Source organism: Carassius carassius, chromosome 29, assembly GCF_963082965.1.
Source record: "Carassius carassius chromosome 29, fCarCar2.1, whole genome shotgun sequence".
Lineage (NCBI taxonomy): Eukaryota > Metazoa > Chordata > Actinopteri > Cypriniformes > Cyprinidae > Carassius > Carassius carassius.
This window is the reverse complement of record NC_081783.1, coordinates 4,166,845-4,187,529: the sequence shown is the minus strand read 5'-3', so window position 1 is coordinate 4,187,529 and position 20,685 is coordinate 4,166,845. Positions and strand designations below refer to the sequence as shown.

Below are 20,685 nucleotides of genomic sequence, written 5' to 3'. Positions count from 1 at the left end.
GCATCCACTTTCCACAGTTAAGTGCTGGCTGTGTGTTGATTCTTGTTTAAATGTGCATTGTGGAGTGCCATGACAATTACAAAGTGGCTCTGAATCAGCATTTCATTCAAACTACTCTTGAAAAGGCTTTCTTTTAAATATATATATATTTTTGTCCAGGAAATGATGGATGAAACTGATCAAAGGTGGCAGCAAAGACATTTATGTTACAAAATAATCGTATTTCGAATAAAAGCTGTCCTTTTGTATTTTCTGTTAAGAGTCCTAAAAAAGATACATCACGGCTTCTCCAAAACAGGACAATTGTTTCGATGATGACAAAAATAAGAAATGTTTCTTGAGCAGTAAATCAGCATAATAGAATGATTTCTGAAGGATCATTTGACACTGAAGACTGGAGGAATTCGGAGCTTCTATCACGAAAACAAATTCCTCGTATGTGTAAACATACCTGGCAATAAAGCTCATTCTGATTCTGATTCTGAGTAATGATGCTGCTAAAAATTCAACATTGCATCACAGGAATACATTTAATCTTAAAATGTATTAAGTCAGAAAATGGCTATTTTAAATTTAAATAACATTTTACATTATTACAGATTGTTTTAAAAGAAATGCATCCTCTGTGAGCAAAAGAGACTTCTTTCAAAAACATTAAAAAATATAGCTTTTTTTAAAAACATTTTTTAATAGTACTGTACCCAGAATCAAAGCTTAACAGCTTACACTTTTTGCTTTATTCCTCACAATCCAATTATGGATTTGTTTCACTAAATTGACAGCAGGTACAATTTCTTTACACCTTAACAAAATAGCTATGTTCATGGATTTTTCAGTGACACCACACAGCCACATTACCACATATTTACATCACATTTTATCAGGCTGACATACAGTCTCCCAATGTTTGTTTCAGTTTGCAACCACATGTACTACAGTTACAGTTTTGTGGTTAAGACGGAATATTTTGTAAAGAAAAAGGAAACCACAAAAGATCAAACCACGATTTCACGATGACAGCACACAGTGCATCAGACAACTGATTTGCCACTTAACAAAAGGCAGCACAGCAAACCGTCATCTGTTTATTTGTATTACTATTAATATTATAGCCTATATTTAGGGTTAAGGATTTGCACGAACCAAGAAGCCTAAATATTAAACTATTAACAATACATCAAACCATGTGGCTTGTTAAGAAAATGATATTTCTTTTTGACTTACAGGTACAAAGCGAACATGTTTTTTGCCTAATGGATGATAAATTGGCCAAAAAAGAGATCATAATATAATTTTATGGCTTGGGCAAGAAGTAACCATCCCAAACACCCTACATCCTTACAAGAAAAGGCTTTGATGGACGCATTGGAATGATGCACTATTAACGGGGTGTTTGTCTAATGAGTGCATTCCCTCCACCGAGTGCCCTGGGGATCCCTCAGATAAAAGCCTTGATGAATGAGGAGACGGTCTCAGGCAGGCCTGTTCTCGTAGATGAAGGTCTAGACAAGGTTAAGATGGTAACTGGAACCATCAGGACATACCATCTTATTCCAGCAGCATCTTCAAATCATCCTCCACATCTCTACCATCTCAAACAACAATCAACGTGCATTTAGCTGGGAAAACTATGCCCTGCTCTGCTCTGTCCGCCCCACTCCAACTATATTTATCTTGATGGCCGATCTGGGTTTTCTCCGAACTGAATACACAGGATACAGCTGTCCCTCAAACAAAACCCTCCTCCTCTCTCCCGCGCTAGAGGAAAAGAGATACTGCGCATGATACACAGATGAACTACAGATGATCGCAGCTGAAACCATAAGAAACGTTCTACACATTGATAATGTTGCATAAAATAAAACTGTTTTGACCTAGAAAGTACTGTCACACAATCTACAAGTTGTGTCCTTGACAAGCTCTTCTGATTTTTAAAAACCTCCACAAAACACCTGAAATCTGAACCCTTTTACATAAGATAATCATGTAAACACTAGACACCAAAGCAACTAAAAGAATAAGTCTTTTATGGTCTTTCAAAGCCACTAATTTCAATGGTTTTCCATTCGGTTTTACCAAAAACCGTATTACCAAATGAAGCCAGTGATGATTAATGAAGCAAGCAAACAAGACTTGCGTTAATATGAGCTCATACTAACCTAGGCAATCACTGTACCTAGAAAATGGCACGTTTCCACACATTTTTTACTTAGAGTACAGCTGTTTCATTTGCATGCCATCTTTTAGCATGCAATTCAGATTTCTTTAAAATTGGAACATTTAAAAGCTGTTAAAACAGGATGCACATTGGACACATACACACAGTGTCCTGTTAAAGGGATAGTTTTAAGTCAATCATCATTTATTCATCCTTCAAATCATTTTATAACCAATAAGATTTTTTTTTATCTCGGAACACAAATTAAAATATTTTTAATAGTCTACCATCATTTTTGCCAATCCATTTAGGCAACCAAAATGTTCATGCTTTAAAAAGTACTGTACCAAAAGACGTTGTAAAAGTAATAAGCAGTTCAATCCAACTCTACTTTATGAACATTAAATAACTTTATGAACATGACATTTAAGTGTTTATTAATATATAAACATTGATCAATGCAAATACAAAGAGCACATCAAATACTGTATGATCTCTCTCTCAGTTGTCCATCATAATCCAATGATGATGTCCAGACCTTTAACAGTGAGATCTCTGAAGGCTAAACAGTCCTATCCTGGTGCAGGTGGGGCATATGTATGGGCACTGCAGCTGGTGATGGGTGATCATGGCCTCAATACTTCTACAGTTGGTTTTTAAGTATTTCAGATTGAGGCACACGATCACGCCAGGTAACTTCCAGAACGCGCTGAAGGCAGCTTATATGGAAGTGTGCTAGGGACCTGATGTGATGGCTGTAGGTTACCCTAGCTTCAGGGTGGTGACATAGACCGCTTGGTATACGGCGACCTTTGTGGAGGGTTGAAGATTCTGGTTTTAAAAGACTCTACACAAATTCTCCCAAAGACAACTGCTGTTTGCCTGTTTAATGCGGCTCTGGATTTCATTGTCGATGCCACAGTCCTCATCGAGAATATTCCCCAGATATTTAAAAGAAGGCACTATAGACGGTTTCATCGGGCGCACGCGCCTGGACCTAAGTTAACTTCCGGTCTGTGTTGTGTATATCGGTCTGGCTGCAGTGCCTTCTACAAACGCAGTTAAAGTCAAGGCGATGAGTAGACTGAGGGCTCAGGTGGTTGTGTTTTATTCATTTATTTATTTTTGGAAACTCACCACAATTTTAAAACTGATCGATTTTCAAAAAGGCTTCGCTGAATAAACATGAGTAACGATATGTACTGCACGTTTAATAATAATAATCCCTTATATTTATGTTTAAATATCAAAACGAGGCACAAGTGTTATTTATATCGCTGTATTTCTGAAGCAAGACATGCATGTTATATGCCTGATAAAGCAGCGTGTGAGTGTACCAGCTCTGCTTTGTTTACAGCTATTACTGGGGAAACCTCTATTTCTCGCGCTTTATGTCTATGCTTTAAAACATCTCCTGCTGGCAAAGAATGGATTTGCATTTTCATTAAGTCCGCCTGATCCACGCAGCAAACATATTTTGTTTGTTATCAAAAAATATCTACTCTAGAGGGACTTGGCTGTTGTTAGTGATTCTATTTGGAAGTCTACCGGAAGTTAAGTTAGGTCCGCAAAAGCGTGCATGCGCAGTAACGTTTGTTTATGTTGTTGCCGTTGAAACCGTCTATACTGACAGCTGTTCATCCCCACCGGTAAATGCAGGTAGTGTGGGTGGGACATTGTCAATTCATACCTGCTCCCATTGCCAGACATCACATCGCCATTTAAAGTGCCAAACGGGATGTGTCATCGCCAGAAACAATATCTTAACCATGATGAGGTAAATCCCAGTGGCAAGGGTGGTCCCAGGACAACCGGTCCCCCATCTTGGCTCCAGGAGAATGCCGGGTCCTTCATCTTAAGGCCCACCTATTGTGCACCTCCAGCGCATTGCTTTTCTGTCTGCCTTAGCCTTGTCTCAACAGACTTACCACAAGACAGTTGGGCTATTTGCCCATAGCTGGGACAGTGTCAACCACCACTGTATGATAAACACAGAAGATCAACTGTGCTTGCATAAACCTCATTGTTCATCACATAAAAATAATCTTTAGAAGACTTGAATTAAACTGTTCAATTCGTACTGGATTACTTTTATGATGTTGTTTGTACATCAAAGTTTGGGTTTGCATAGACTTTCAATTGATGCAGAAAAACATACATTAATTAATGTTTTAAAAATGAAAGAAGTCCTAAGTTTGGAATGACATGAGGATATGTAATTGATAACAGATGTTACATTTTTTGGTAAACTAACCCTTAAGATCTCTTAATCTGGTATTTCCGCAACCTACATTTTTATGTCTGTAGCCTTTTTTGGCAGGTTTTCCAAATATCAAGTAATTCGAGCAAAACATGTGTTGAATTTTCAATTACTTACGTTGTACATGCTTGCAATATTTGTATTTATTTATTTTGCATAGTCCATAAGTCATAAGCACTAATTCCGACTGATGCTAGTCATGCTGTGAGCCCTTTTTTGGGACCAACCTAAAAAGCTGTTTCAATGCCAACCAGTTGACTAATGAGAAAATCATGTGAAAACACCACAATCTCAAACCATAATGGAATGGAATGGACTAGTTGGCCAAAACTTAATGGGAAGGAAACACTTCTGTGACAGAATGATCCCTTAATGATCTTGTAATCTATATCAGCAGGAAAATTACTATTTGCATTTCAAATGATGTTTCATACTCCCGAGAGATTTCAAACATCACCACTTTTGCGGTTCTGCATCTCAACAGTACACACAACAGGAAGTGAACACATTAGCACACCATTCAATAAATGGCATAGGCACGGACTAACACATAAATCAAATAAAGCCTCAGCTAATGTAATTCAGTCTCATGGGAGGACAGTAAGAATGCACTTTAATTGAATAGGCCTAACTTTTTTGAAGTTCTTTTATTTCTGTTTGTTGTTATTCTTTTCCATGATGATTTGTTGTTGTTTTTATTTTTATTCATGGAAAAGCATGCTTCATGACCTGTTGATAGCACTGGTTTGTGGGTTGTGATTGAGCCAAAGGAGAAAAACATCTCTAAACGCGATCCCCTTTCATACTCAAACATCCCTGGGCTTCCAGAATGAACAATTAGTGGAAGCTGTAGAGTCAAAAGCAATTTGTGAAATGCAGGAATCAAGGAGGCTTTTGGGATGCAGTGTGCTGGGTGGGGGGGGGGGGTGTATAAATAACAGTGAAGCACTATTGTGTGACACAATACGTCATTGTTCACAACTGGTGGAGGCGCGTAGCTGAGATGACAGAACACACTTGTGTATTAATATGCTGGATGCTTGCTCAAACACATATTGAGATCTCAGTTCCCTAACTCCATTGAAAATACACTGCTGTAAGATAACCTATGCTTTCACTTTAAAGACATTCTTATATCACGTAATGCCCATTGCCCAACAAAAACAGCCAATAACAAAGAGAAAATTCAGATATGAAAATTGAAGCAGCCGATGCATGCACAAACACACTATATATATATATATATATATATATATATATATATATATATATATATATATATATATATTTTTTTTTTTTTTTTTTTTTTATGAAAACATTAATTACATCAAAAACTTCCTCTCTTTTTATTTTTTACATAATATATGTTTATTTTAATAATTTGTTGCATTAGTTTTTTCCTGCATTGCAATACATTTGACATTGCCAATTTAATTGTTTTGCTTGCATTTTTTTATAATGTATTACATTATATTATATACTTTACATTCATCAAAAAAATTCTGAATTTTTTTATGACAGTTTCCACAAAAATGTTAAGCAGCACAACGGTTTTCAACATTAAAATCAGCATATTAGAATGATTTGCGAATGATCATGTGATACTGAAGACTGGAGTAATGATGCTGAGAATTCAGCTTTGCATGACAGTAATAATTTACATTTTAAAATGTGTAAAATTGCAATTATATTTAATATTGGTGTATTAACTGTATTTTTTATCAAATAATTGCATTATATTATATTACGTAGCAAGAGTGTTTCTGTTATAAACCACTAAAACATAATAAAACTATAAGGGATATAAGCAGAGCTGCAGAATCAGAATAAATACAGTAGATTAACCAAATGTCTGCGATATTTCAAGAATAATCATACATGATAAAAACATTGGATTAGATTATAAACTTAAAATTAAAAATCACATCCAGAACCCTTATATGGGTCATTCCAATGGTCAAACCTGAATCTGAAAATATGTCCCATCCTCCAAGTATCACGAAGAGCAGTGAGGGAAATACAGGTCAGATTATGCAACATGAGATTTATCACAATTAATACACTCGCCCATGTTGTGAGAACTTCTGCATTTAAGAATCTGCTCAGTTAGACAAATGGCATATAAATTACAGTGTGGGATAATTGTAGAGCTTCTCCTTATCAGGGATATAAATTGCTGAATAAAAATGGCATGTTATTCTTGCAAATTCCCCGGTGACTCCCAAAGTTGTTGCGTCTGTAAGGAACTGGCAAATTAGCTCTGGCTGTTTCTAAATCAGAGCTAAACTAAACGGTGACATTTAGCGGGTGTAAAGCGTGTAGATATCGGATTCCTCAGTGAGAAATACCCCACAGAGCCAATCTTACAGTAGGCTACATGTTACAGTGCAGTGCATGAGAATCAATGAAAACAGTCAACACTCTTCTGGGTAACTTAATAGTTCAAGTCACGAACTTAACTAAAAAGTATGCTTCATCTGACAGCACTTTTACCTTTTTCACGAGGTCTGAGATCATTTCGGATCACCGAGACTATGAAAAGCGAGTTATAATAATAAACGCTCATGAAGAGTTGGCACACCTAACAACTTTAAACAGTGGACAGCCTTCAGATATGAATCAAACTGCACGCTACAAATCTAGACTTGTTATCAAATGCCAGTTTGAATGTGAAACCGCATCTTACCGTAATTGATAAGCGTTACATATTCCCGTTTTATCACGCTGTGTTGTTGCGGAGCGTTTAAAACTCCAGTAACGTGCGACTTGCAGGAGAAAGTGTTGAATGTTGAGCCGCTGATAGTTGTGTTTGTTATGCTGGAGGTTTCAGTGCACAGCGCTGCTGAGCATTAACTGACCTCTTAAAGGGACAGAGACGTCTGTGAGTCGATAGTTTAATCTACCACAAAAAAAAAAAGAAAATACAAAAAATATATATAAAACCTAAGTATAATGGTTTAATAAAGAACACGCACATTTAGCTATGTAACAAATTGTGTTAAATAATTTTCTTTCATGTGCGATAAAGAATGACGATTTAAATGGAAGTGCAGCGTAGTGCAAAAACTTAAAAACATGCGCGTTTTCCATTTTCCCTGTTTTTAAACTGATGGTTAATTTATGATAAGGGCTGCCTGGATTAAGTAACTTTCAAGTGTTGTTATGAAATATAAACTACACCGTAATTAACAAGTTGCTAAATAAGGACTACAACTACCACACGGATGTGAGTTTACCTTCTTGGTCAGTCAGACAACAATTGTAGTTCTTAAGCTAAATAGCTGTATGGTGTAGACTGCAAATAGGCCTACAATCAGTAAAAACTCAACATTACCTGATTATTGGTGTTTCTAAATACATGTAGGTGGCCTTTCTGGAATATGAACACAACCAACAGGCTACTACTTTATTTAATTAGGCTAATAATAAAAATGTCCTTTTAAAGTCAAGAATATTTTTACTACAATGTCTTTACATTAGCTTATGTAATAGCACTCTGTGATGTAAAGGTAATTTTTTTTAATAAAACGGCAGCTATGTGTCTTTTAAATGCTAGTTTAATAGCTATTGTTTTGTGTATACTAAAGACATATTTAAATTATATTTTATATTTGCACATTTTTATTAAATTAAGGGTTGAAATGACACTTAGGCAAAATCTTATAGATCATCCCAAAGCATGCTTTTTACTGACATTGACTGACACCTTGCTAACAAATGCACTCACTTCATATCTATATATATAGCTTTATTGAACATTTCCAGCATTCTTGCAAATTAGGAAAAATCTTATACTGTCATATTATGTGACATCATGAGTATTCTGGTAAGTGCACAGAAGGGTGTGTTAATAAGTGTGGGGTTTTAGGTTCAAAATGAAGATGATGTGAAGAAAGGCTTGATCTGTGCTGCAAAAGCAATAGGACTTGTTGTGAGAGAAAGCCGGAGGGTTCACTTATGGAGTTTCCTTTTCTCCCCAAACAGCCCTATCTGATTGATGTAGGCAGGAACTGTTTCAGATGGGAAGCAGGAAGTGTCTGAGACAATAGAGGTTTTGAGGAGTGGTCCCCAGCTGTACGCTTATGGATGAAGAAAAAGGATGCCGTTGTGAATAAACTTTCCTCACTGTCAACAGAAAGCGGAAAACATTTCTACTCAAACAACAAATGCTTAAAGCTGAGATGTACAAAAGTTCATTTCTAAATGCTCATCATAAATAAAAACATTAAACAGAATTTATTATATAACTTGTTGGATACAAATACTGAGTACAACTTATGATATCTAGCAGGACTTATTATAATTTGTATTAGTATAAGTAGTACTAGTAATATTATAAATTTATTAATTTGTTGAAAGTAGAGTGTTTACCCTTGCATAAAGAAAATATATATTGTTATATATTATCAGTCAATACATTAAATTATTTAATGTATACAGAAATTTTACAGAAAATGTTGTATTATTATATTAAAATATATTACAGTATATTCAGGAATTGCCACTTTTAGTACTCTATCAAAAAAATATATGACTATATTAATATTGTAATGTTTGTAATTTTATGTTCAATAATACTTTTAAAACTATTTAAATATATATGTATTAGAATATGATCCTGTGTTTTAAATATATTTGAACATATGCTTTTACATGTTAACATTTATATGGGAACATGTATGTGTAATATATGTATAGAATATTGCACAAACATGACTCTATATTTATATATATATATATATATATATATATAAAACACATACATGAAAATATATATAGTGTTATATATCAATTACCATATTTACAGGATTATAACTTATGTTTAGTAAACACCTTTTTATAGACCATCACTTACTGTATACTTTATATGAAATGTTCAACTATGCAAACAATGAAGTGAAATAAACCTTTATAAATGTATTTCAGCTTTGTGTATACCTTTAACTAATGAAAAAGAAATGAATTAAGTGTTTCAATAAAGTTATTGCATGTACAAATATTTTTTATATTTTCCATGCATAACATAGTGAACAATATAAGCACTAGTTTCCTGTGGATTGTACTATTTCATTTAGTGAATTATATTTGTCCAGTATGTTTTGGTTTCATAAGGGATATACAAATAAATACTTCCAAAAAGCTAGTTTTAGAAATACAAGAGCAGGCTATTTATTTTTCAGACACTGAGAAGAATGCCACTGAGTTAAAAGCACACAGACAGATCCAAATGTACTACACAGAATTGATTTTTACAGCCCCTGAGGCTTTTCAAGGCAATCAAATACACACAGATCTTTGTCACTTTAAAGAAAAAAGGGGGGAAGTCCTTGCAATCTCACACAGGAAATCTTCACCTCAGAAAAGATGTGTTTTATCAGGTACATTACTGCTTGACAGAATGACAGAATGAGTTGTGTGCCAGTTCATTTAATAAAGTCACATGGGTCACAATAATACAATACATCTGCATTGTGCACTGGAAACGTTGAGTAATAAAGTTATTACACTTCCAGAGTATTTACTGACACTGTTTAAGACGTTTTCCACTAAATTATTTAATCATACACTATAAAACGTATCAGTTAAACATGTCTTATACAACCAGACCCTTCCTCAGTGTATGGACATAGAATAGTGGTCTTTAAATCTCTGCAAAACAATATAATGTTATTTTGTTCAATCCAAAGAATGCATGATTTACAAATGCAAGGGAAGCATCCTCATCTAAGAATGATGCACAGTCGCTTTCACATACACACGAGACACAGGAGAGTCAGTGTGTGTTATCTTAGGTCTCATCGTCATCGCTGTGGTGCTGGGCTTTCTCCTCATTCACGCCACTCTCGTCGATGTTCTCCAGAGAGTCTGCTCTCTGCACTGTCAGGTCAGCCACGCTGATGCAGGGTAGCGTGTTCTGCTCTGGGTATCTCCACGGCTTCAGATTGGGATTGTGTCTCCGCTTCCACTCCGGGTACTTTAGGCAGGCTTTGTAAATCTTTTTCATGGCCTGTATAAAAAAAAAAAACGGTTGAAAGAACTGGACCATGCATTTTTACAGATGCTTTTATTTTCATGTGGCCATTATAAAACATCTTGTATGAGATCCACATTTCTAACCACCAGATGGCAGCAGAGGAAAACTGAAATTTGGGATTGACGACAAGAGCATGTCTGTTGAGTTTTTTTATGCAAGTAATCAGTGACATTTAAAAGAATATTATTATTAAAAGTTATATAAAAAGCAATTGAGTTTAATAATATTTCACACATATCCTGCTTTTGCGCATAAGAGGCTTCTTTTAAAACCAAACACATGTATTTATTACATTTCCATATATAAAATGTATTGTCATATGAAGTAAAATCATATGTGAAGCCTAGTAGAAATTGAAACAATTTTATATATTAACATAACCAATACAATAGTATTGGACATATATGTCATGTACATGTACATCCATCCTCAAACCCATCAATACAAACTGATATTACATAAGTAAATATAAAGGATAGACATATATTTTTAAAAGAATATTACAAAAACATACAGATTTTCATGTGAGAAAAATTTATATAATAATAATATCATATTATATAATCTCAAAATGCTTTTTACACATATTATGCAAATAATGTTTTTTTTTTTTAAATGAAAGAAAATGTACTTACCTTTGGTGCCACTAATTGTGAGGCCCTGTTTACAACCCACTTGGGTAAAGACCCTGAAAAGAAATTGAGATAAATATATTGCTATAAAAAATATGCACAGAGAACAAAAATCACCATTAATGTAATGTAAAGTATTCACCTCCTGAATGAAGCTGCAATAGTAAAAAAATTGGATGTTTTTTAATCTGGTTTTTACACTGTACTTTTGCCTTTCTGTTCCTGGAGTCTGCTGTACAAATGCAATAAACTGAATCTTAGTGTCTATCCCACAACGTCACAAACAGCTGGTGCATCACAGCAACGGAAGACATTAATAATCAAAGCCATCGCTCCAAGCAGCATGGAAAAGATGACATCAGCAAATTCATAAAATATGTAAAGCAGGAGTTTCAAAGGCTTCCTGACTCCCCACACTGTTCAGCACAAGAGCACGAAGAAAAACAGAGATGGCTAGGCCCTCAAGACATTACATAAAATTACACCATGGAATATCCACTAGTCTAAACACAAGCATTTCTGCACACTTTTTTTAAGAAAGCAAGATGAAACTGCACTGCTCTTTGAAACGTGGTAGCGTTTTTGTATATACACCAACAACCGAGACTGTAAACAGCCTAAGAGTCATGTAAACAGGTAAGTTCATGGTGTACTTTTCCATCAAAAGAAAGATCGTCTGATGCTGTGACTCCAGCATACTAATATTTAAGGGTGACACCTTTATTTATCTAGGTATTTTACTGTAAATGATAGTGATAATGGAAACTAGAGAAGTTCACCTCGTGGATCCACTTGTGTCAAGTAATAAAGAGTGCAGCAGTTTGCTCCGTTGGATTGGATCAAGTACCCAGTGAGTAAAGACACAGCTCTGACATATTCCTTCTTTGGTGGGTATTCCTGAAAAAGAGCAACAGTGAGCATTTCGTTTCCTTGGAAGGAGTCAGTGTTTAAAGTTGTAAGACTGAAAAAGATATACAAGGAGTCTGACCTAAACAGAGATATTAAAGGGATAGTTCACCCAAAAATGACTCATCCTCATGCTGTTCCAAACCTGTATGAGTTTCTTTCTGCTGCTGAAAATAGAAGATTTTTTGAAGCAGCTGTTGCTGGTCTTTATATGGGAGTCAATGGGGAACAGCAAATGTCTGGTAACCCACATTCTTTAAAATATCTTATTTTGTGTTCAACAGAAGAAGGAAACTCGTATAGGATTGGAACAACATGAGCGTGAGGCAATGATGACAGAATTTTCATTTTGAGTAAACTATCTCTTTAACTGGTTGGTCACTGGTCAACTTGAAACAACTTGTTAGTGATCGAGAGTTGTTAATGATGTCCAGTTTTTCAATGTAAATATTTGCAAAGTTGACAGTAGAGTTTTAAAATCAGGTTTTAAAAGTTGTGTAGTGCATTTCAGCCTTTATACAATATATATACCACAACTATATTACAGTAATTTCATAAGAAATCAATAATTGAGACACAAGGTAACACCAATTGGCTTTGCATGAAAAGGATGTTTCAGTTGCACGAACAGATATACAGCATTGTTCTGGACAACAGCAAATATTAGTAAACATCTGACCACGACTGACCAATCAGAATCAAGTATTTCAAAGAGCCGTACAATGAGCTGATACATTTCAGATTCATTAAGATTTTCCATGGAGAAAACAATGAAAGACACAAGCCTGTTAACGCTAGACATGTAATTATTCATTACAACATGGGGACTTGATCACCCGACGCCGTACTTGATACCTCTGTCAGACTTTTGACACTGATCAGGCCTCTTCTGTTTCAAGCGCCTTGAGACCTGGAAGACTGACCTACATACCAACTGACATACTGTGCTGGACTATTTGTTACCTCTGCCAAAATGTCTCTTAAAATCAGAGCTTCTACAGACCTAACGATCCAGACCAAACACAGACATACCGGGTGTTTGACCGAGTAGTTGATTATCAGATAGTCATTGCCAAGAGGAAGCCATGACCTCATGGTGACAAAATCTCTGTTCTTCAATGGACTTGGACATTTCCCTGTGAATAAACAAGGACATGCTTTAGCGAACTGGTAAAGTATGAAAAGACAAGAAGGTAAATCAGCACCACTGCATACTAAAATGCATATTAAAAAAATCTGCCAGGACATAATCCAGTAATTGTATTTTTAACTTTTAAAAGCTATGTAATGCATAATTCAAAATACAGGTAAAATACCTGTAACAAATAAATGATTTCATATTAATACAGTACTGTGTTCCTTGTTTTTATCATATTCTTTTTTACAATGTATTAAGCTTTTCAAATGTGTTTTCTATAAGCTTTATGTTCTCACAACATAGCTTAAAACAGCATTATCTGTTTTCTTACTCATTATAATTGCAAATTCTTCAAAAATGGTTTTGTATGTTGACTGCATTTTGCATTTTAATACACTGTAAATGTGGTAACCTGCAATTGTTGCCATAAAGATATTTCTATTTCTACCTGATTTAACCCATAAAAAATTTTTTTATGCTGGACTTGAATAAAGACAATTAGTTTAAATCTTACCATTTTTAGGTCACAATTCTTTCTCTCTCATCACTCTTTTGTGATATTTTACAAGAGACTCCTCTTGTACTGTCACTTTAAATAACCTCATCAATGTCCTTTTATAATTTATTGCTGATATCCATACATAGTATATCTGAGAGCACCACAAGACACTAGTTTAACCATAAACGTCCCAATGATTTATCACATTGTAGTTTAACTGTAGAAATTGCACTCCATCATATAATGTACTGCAGCCAACTCATATATTGTAATCTTCTTAGTAAGAACAAATGGGCTTAATTTAAATAAATAAACAAATAAATAAATAAAAAGGTGTTTTGTGTGCTTTGCCAGGAACATGGTGGAAATAACAGCTCAGTTGAGAAAGAAACAAAGGACTGACTCACAGGAATAATATCCTACATCTGCATTAACTGTCAGTCGTCCAATATCGAAAGTGTCGATCATGTTAGTGTCCCATTTTTTCCGGTAGCTCGTGTCATGCAAGACATCATTGAGAGTCTCTGCCGTCACGTCCTTGCACACGATTCTCATCTATGAGAAAAAAAAGACATTTTCTCATTAGACATTCAAAAATTAAGAACTTTTCCATTACAGTTGAATACAAAGTTCACAAAGTATGTTGAGCGGTGAAAAATCTCCTGTAGTTTTCCATCTGGTGCAGCCGTGATAAAGTGCTGACAGATTTTGAATGCACTCTGTTACCGGGCAGATGAAAAATGACAAAGTGCTGACAAAGGCCTGCTACCATTATACACAGAGCTATTTGTTTCCTTATCTTTAAAAGCCTTGCCTTCTACGTAATTCAGCCATGTCAGGTCACAAAGAGTAAAAGTTGACACAGCAAACAGTGAGCATTAAAGAATCCTCGGTGTACTGAGAGATACAGTGGAGCTTTAGATTTAAGCATGTAGGCTGCATTTGTATTTCAAGCCCCAATGTTTTTTAAATGAAGCTGTAACTGTAACTGTAGCTACCTTATCCTGGGTTGTGAGGAGGGTCAGGTAAGCATGAATACATCAAATGCAATGTGATCAGATATTGTATGGCTCTACGACGCAAGAAACTGTGTAACCCAATCAACTCTACCCTGGCATCATTTAATAATTTATCCCCGACCCCCCACAACCCCAGCTTAATCGGTTGCTGCTCATTTCCATTGGGTTCCTTGGAACAAGTTTTATTTAGTCTCTATGAATGGAATGTCGTCAAAGCCTACGAAGCTCAATTATTCATGAAAAGAACGCATCGGTGGTTTGGAGAGCTGCGTGAATTATTGACGAAGGCCTGTCATCTCCTTTCATTTTTGCATTTTTTCTAAATAATTTTTAAAACGTTGCTGAAACAGCCCTCATGCATAGGTTCTCGTATCGGGACGGCTTTTAGCCATTGTCAGCAAGGTCAACAGAAGTGCTTTTGCACAAAAAAATAAAAACACAGAAAAAGACCCAACTCTGGTAAGCCAGCGGGAGGGGCTCAGGTTTCCTCATCTGAGCCTGCTTTATGGTTTTCCGCTCTTAATGTTTCAGCACATCTCATGAGTGTAGTCCATCCCGGAGAGACCAGTCTTTCATCTCAGAGACTGTGGATCATGAAGCAGTCAGGCCTGGCCTGCTCCACAGTACACTGAGATTCCCCTAGGCAAATGGCCCATAACCATATCTCTGTTTGCTTCTTTAAGATTTTCTCTGAAAAGGTCTGGAGTCTGTGAGGAAAGCTACTGTTCAGGAGCTTAAAAGATATACTGTACTACTGTTTTTGCACAGTGAAGACTATTATACTGTTGCTTCAAAGGCTATGTATATTCAAGCCTTTGCTTAAACTTTGTATACATTTTTTGTAAAACTAAATAAGAAAAATATACTATTACTACTACTACTACTAAATATAATAAATACTAAAGTCTCTTATGCTCACCAAAGCTGCATTTATTTAAACAAAAATACAGTGGAACAGAAATATTTTGAAATGCTTTAAAATTATTTGAATGTATTTTAAAATGTAATTTACACCAGTGATTCCACAAAGCAGAATTTTCAATATCATTACTCCATTCATTTATTCAAAAGAACAGCCATTATTTGAAATATAAATATTTTGCAATATTATATGTGTCTGTGTATAATAATAATGCAGGTGCATGAGCTGTAAGACAAAACTATAAATCAAAATGCAATGGTTGTTAGACACAAAAAGGTGATGTGGTTAACAGCAAATTACTTCCTAAAATGCACAAGCCAATAGAACATTCTCTCAGTATTGTTAATACGTTAATAATATGCCATATTGAAAAATCCAGCTTTGGTGTTTTGTGACATAGCAACAGAGGTGGGTAGAGTACCCAAAAACTGTACTCAAGTAAAAGTAAAAGTACTTCTAGAAATATTTACTCAAGTAAAAGTAAAAGTACTAGTCTTGAATAGTTACTTGAGTAAGAGTAAAAGAGTATCGGATAAAAAATCTACTCAAGTAGTTAGTTACTAGTTACTTTGGGTCATATATACTGAGCCTATTTTTATTTAGATATATAGATAAAATGTATGTAATGTATGTGTGCGTGTATAAATGTATACATTTCATCAGCCTTTACTCCAATTTATGTAATTTATTATAAAACCCTGTCTGTTTACTTAAGTAACAGATATAGGTGTCATGCCATAGCATATTTTTAATACGACTGACTTTATATTAAATGTGAATTTAACATTGAAAGTTAATGTGATATAAATATTGCTACTAATCTTTCATTGTTCAGAAAGAGAGCAAATAACATTTACATTATTAAAGATAATTTTCACTGACAGTCTAGATTTCAATCACTCTCAGAAACTCCCATTAAAATCACTGAAACTGTTAACACTGTGAAATCAAGATCTTAATTAAAGATTCGTACACACATCTGCACTTTGTTGTTTCTGCGAGAGAATTCGCCAGAAAGAGGTATTCAGTCAGCGAGCGAGTGAAGGAAGCACCGGCATTTTAGCGATGACTCATCTGAACGCCTCTGATTGGCCAATGCTTTAATAAGCTCAAAAGAATCATGTGTGATTTGTTATAATGCGCAGCGCTGTATAAACACATCTATTTCTGGCTCAGCGCCAGCAAGCAATCACAGATCTGAATTTAGCAGCTGATAATATGACTCGCTGAACGTACTTGCACCAGTGTGATTGTATTAAAATTAATAAAATCTTAATCGGCTATTTTTTGTCTTTTGGAAGCTGCATTCAACTTGACTCCCCTCTGTTATAAGCCACACACGTACAACAAACTAATGTCACAGTGGTATCGTGTACTGTAATCGAATGTAGCCCAAGTTATTACCTGTTAAACAGTAGACAGCACACGCGGTGTTCATCTAATAAGGATCTCCATCGCTAGCAAATAATAACCTTTGCAGATTTCAATTCAGTGCAGTTCCAGCGACGTTTTCAACGCTCTTTCTGTTCTTAAACGTTACAACTCCGAGTGAACCACTTCAGACGCTCAGCGCGTGCGGCAGGGAACTGAACGACTCATTCAAACTGATTCATGAACCAATTCACTCGTTTGCCAATTGGTTTGATCAAGCCTTTGAACAGAATTGACTCAAAAGAATGAATCATTCACGAATGGGCATCGCTCATTGCCCAGAGAAAAGTAGACGGCGCGTTTGGAATAAACTGAAGCATTATAACATTTATTGCATTAAGATAAAGTAACGAGAGGAGCGTCGCCCACAGTAACGAAGTAAAAGTACAGATTTTTCCCCCAAAATTTACTCAAGTAAGAGTATAAAGTACCCATCTTTAAATATACTCCGAAAAGTATTCGTTACCCCAAAAAATTACTCAAGTAAATGTAACAAAGTAAATGTAACTCGTTACTACCCACCTCTGCATAGCAACTGGTTTCTAGCTTGTCATTGTTGCTGCTCTATTCCAGTTAAACAAGTAAACTATTCATTACATGCTAATGTGTATTTAGTAGCTAACAGTCTCGCAAGTACAAGTATATTTTCTAGATTTACAGGTACTTATTTATTAGATACTATTACTCACTTGTGAGACACTAACATATTTATATGTGTTGCTTGCCACATTTCACCAATTACAATTACAATCTCTTATTATTATTTTTATTATTATTATTATTTCATGCTATATCATGAATTAACTTAATACTGAATATCTGGTAGATAGGGCTGGGCGATATGAGTAAAAATTCATATCTCTGTATTTTTTGGCTGATATCGATATTAACGGTATTGCTTCATACCGTATCGCTTATATATATATATATATATATATATATATATATATATATATATATATATATATATATATATATATATATATATATATATATCATACAAACTCGATATACCGCCCAGCCCTAGTAGTAAATAAATATTTAAACATATTACTATTGACTAATTGAATCGATAGGCTACTACTCACTACTGGATTACTAGTAATTTAAAAAGTTAAAGTAACGCAAAAATATATAGGCTAGTTAGCTGTACAAAATAAATGTTAAAACAGCTTGCCATATTATGCTGCGTTCTCCAGTAAACGAAGGATTTATTTTCTAAGCAAAGCAATATTACACAGAATCTATTTTTCATAGATAATTAGATGATGATCTGTAATATCGAAAATATGCTAGAGTTTGTCTTATTTTAGTCGCTAATGCACTCGTTTGGTGAGTGTGTGCGTCTGTTGATCCGCATTGCAGTGCACTTGCCTTGAGTTTCTGCACAGTTTTGCACTCCTCGTCTCGACACCAAACCGTCACTCCTCCTTTATTAAAACGGGCGACCCAGCCATCATGACTTTCACATTGATCTCGGAAAGATAAGAAATCGTTGTCGTCCGGTATCTGCACTGGCATCTTGGCTCCCGGTGCTGTGAATTAGACAGGTCTGCAGGGCTAAAATCTCCTCTCATAAATGATCCGCTCGTTTGTGCTCAGCTCTTCACTTATCGATGATTTCCAGTTAGTTTTGGAAAACTGACGACTCAAAAACGCGCTTTTTGCAGTTTAGTCTAACTGTTGCACCTCTGCTAACTGTGTATCGTTGTATCTAATGTGGAGCAGGTGTATTTGAGCATCCACTTCAGTCCTGTATCAGAGCCATACTGGAGAGAGGCATTATATAGGCTGAGTAAGGCATCACGTTACTGCCATGTCGTTCTTCAGGTGGAGCAGTCTAAGGGCTCCTTTAGTCAGACTGACTGATGAACCACGGATCAGGTGATCATGTTTGTCATTTCAAAGGATTTCTTTTCCGTGACTGTTTTGTTTAACCTGTGCAGGTGTGTAGCCTGAATCCAGCATCTACTGGTTCGTACTCTATCACCTTCCTTCATCCTCACTCCTTAATATCATATTGTGCAGGGGAAAGTAAAAGTCTGCAGTAGGGAAACATATATATAAGCTATTAAGTATCAGATAAACTGTAAAAGTCGATGTAAAATGTCCATTTGACATAAAATTAAAGTTGTGTTGTTTGGACTATAGGGGAATGTTAACAATATATTTGGAATTTAGATGTGGGATAAATTTGTAAACTCTGGAGCTCAGAATAATAGTAAAATAGCCTTTCTGTGTGCACTGAGATGTTGTACTGGGAAGTCGTGGCCTAGTGGTTAGAGAGTTTGACTCCTAACCCTAGGGTTGTGGGTTCAAACTGCGGCCCGGAAATAACATGACTTAGGTGCCCTTGAGCAAGGCATTGAACCCCCAACTGCTCCCTGGGCGCCGCAGCATAAATGGCTGCCCACTGCTCCGGGTGTGTGTTCACATTGTGTGTGTGTGTGTTCACTGCACTGTGTGTGTGCACTTTGGATGGGTTAAATGCAGAGCATGAATTCTGAGTATGGGTCACCATACTTGGCTGAATGTCACTTCACTTTTACTTTATCTTCACTTGAGTATAGCTGAATCATCCATATGAAACATTGCCCATTCTCAGTTAAGCCAGATGCATGTGTAAGTCTTAAAGAATCTCTTTCAGGTGCCAGATAATACGGGCTTTCAGTCTGCTGCATGCTTTCTTAGGCATCTACAATGAAGTAAACCGTCTGTAGCTTTACTAGTTATTGCTGAGTATACAGCAGAATGCTAAAGCCCCCTTTAACAAAATGTTATTACATTTCACTTATTGTATAACTGTTGGAGTTTGTTCTCTTTTAATGTTTTGTGAGAAAATTAAATGAAATGTCTCTTATCTTAAGCAGATTTAACACCATTGTACCCTTGATTAAATCATTTTGCTTATATCCAAATATTGCCCTTATGTCAAACAAGGAATTTGTGTATAACCATAAGATGGCACTAATGAACCCCTTATACACTGGTTCTCCACTGAGGGCAAAGAAGACTTCAAAAATAAAACAAGCTTTAAAATAAGCTAAAACTACTGAAAATTATGAAATAGTACTCCCACTGTCTTGAAAAACGTGATTTTAAATGTATAGCTTCTGGATGTAGAAAATGAATGTATATAAAATTGCATATATATTGACATAAAAAGACAAAAAGGCAAAAAAAAAAAAAACGTACTACACCAATACTACTCACCCTTCATCTCTCTGTTTTCATTGAGGTGAAGGCACATTCAATTATGTCTTTTTTTGGGGGGGGGGGGGGGGGGGGGGGTTTGTACCACTGTTAGATGACCACTGCTGTTATCTTTAGGCTTATCACATCCACATCCATTTGTTGCATTTATCCTCGTAATGTATGTGCAGTCCAGCTGTCCAGAAAGGCTTTGATGTGTGTGTTGCTGGAATATTTTGTGATGATCTCAGCCTCCTCCGCTTCCTCCATGACAGGGTCCTGAGGTCACACAGGCTCTCCTCTTTCCCTGTCCTGTAATGTGGCCTAACAAGGGTTCACTGTAGACTGATTCATTGCATCAGGGTCAAACCAGGGCATTCAGTTCACGTCTCACACATGTCTAAACATCGCTGCCACTGAAATATATTGTGGTTGAAGTTTAAGTGGTTGTGGAGTGCATTAAGCACTGAGAAGTTCAGCTGGACTTTTTCCTT

The 20,685-nt window shown here is 35.7% G+C and overlaps 2 protein-coding genes across 2 annotated transcripts in view; both read right to left on the bottom strand.

Moving 5' to 3' along the window:
* The window catches only part of LOC132109441 (arf-GAP with Rho-GAP domain, ANK repeat and PH domain-containing protein 3-like), a 33,696-nt gene extending 26,449 nt beyond the window's left edge, over positions 1-7,247 (bottom strand). Inside the window, exon 1 of the mRNA XM_059515505.1 lies at positions 7,105-7,247. The gene's annotated coding sequence lies outside the window, so the exon portion shown is untranslated. The remainder of the gene's footprint in view (positions 1-7,104) is intronic.
* A 2,316-nt stretch (positions 7,248-9,563) lies between these two features.
* On the bottom strand, positions 9,564-18,836 carry LOC132110070 (START domain-containing protein 10-like). The gene is made up of 6 exons (XM_059516659.1): positions 18,374-18,836; positions 14,035-14,182; positions 13,023-13,126; positions 11,864-11,981; positions 11,088-11,140; positions 9,564-10,425 (listed from the first exon to the last, which is right to left on the bottom strand). Exons 1-6 carry the CDS (start codon positions 18,518-18,520, stop codon positions 10,207-10,209), a joined length of 789 nt encoding a protein of 262 aa, XP_059372642.1. The 5' UTR covers positions 18,521-18,836; the 3' UTR covers positions 9,564-10,206.
* Between the last annotated feature and the right edge of the window lie 1,849 nt (positions 18,837-20,685).

Coding starts and splice junctions, on each gene's coding strand:
- LOC132110070 (XM_059516659.1), bottom strand. CDS start 18,520: ATGCCAGTGCAGATACCGGACGACAACGATTTCTTATCTTTCCGAGAT. Junction 11,982..13,022: donor ACTACTCGGTCAAACACCCG/GTATGTCTGTGT, acceptor GCTCTTTTTCAG/GAATACCCACCAAAGAAGGA. Junction 11,141..11,863: donor GACACAAGTGGATCCACGAG/GTGAACTTCTCT, acceptor ATTTCTTTTCAG/GGTCTTTACCCAAGTGGGTT.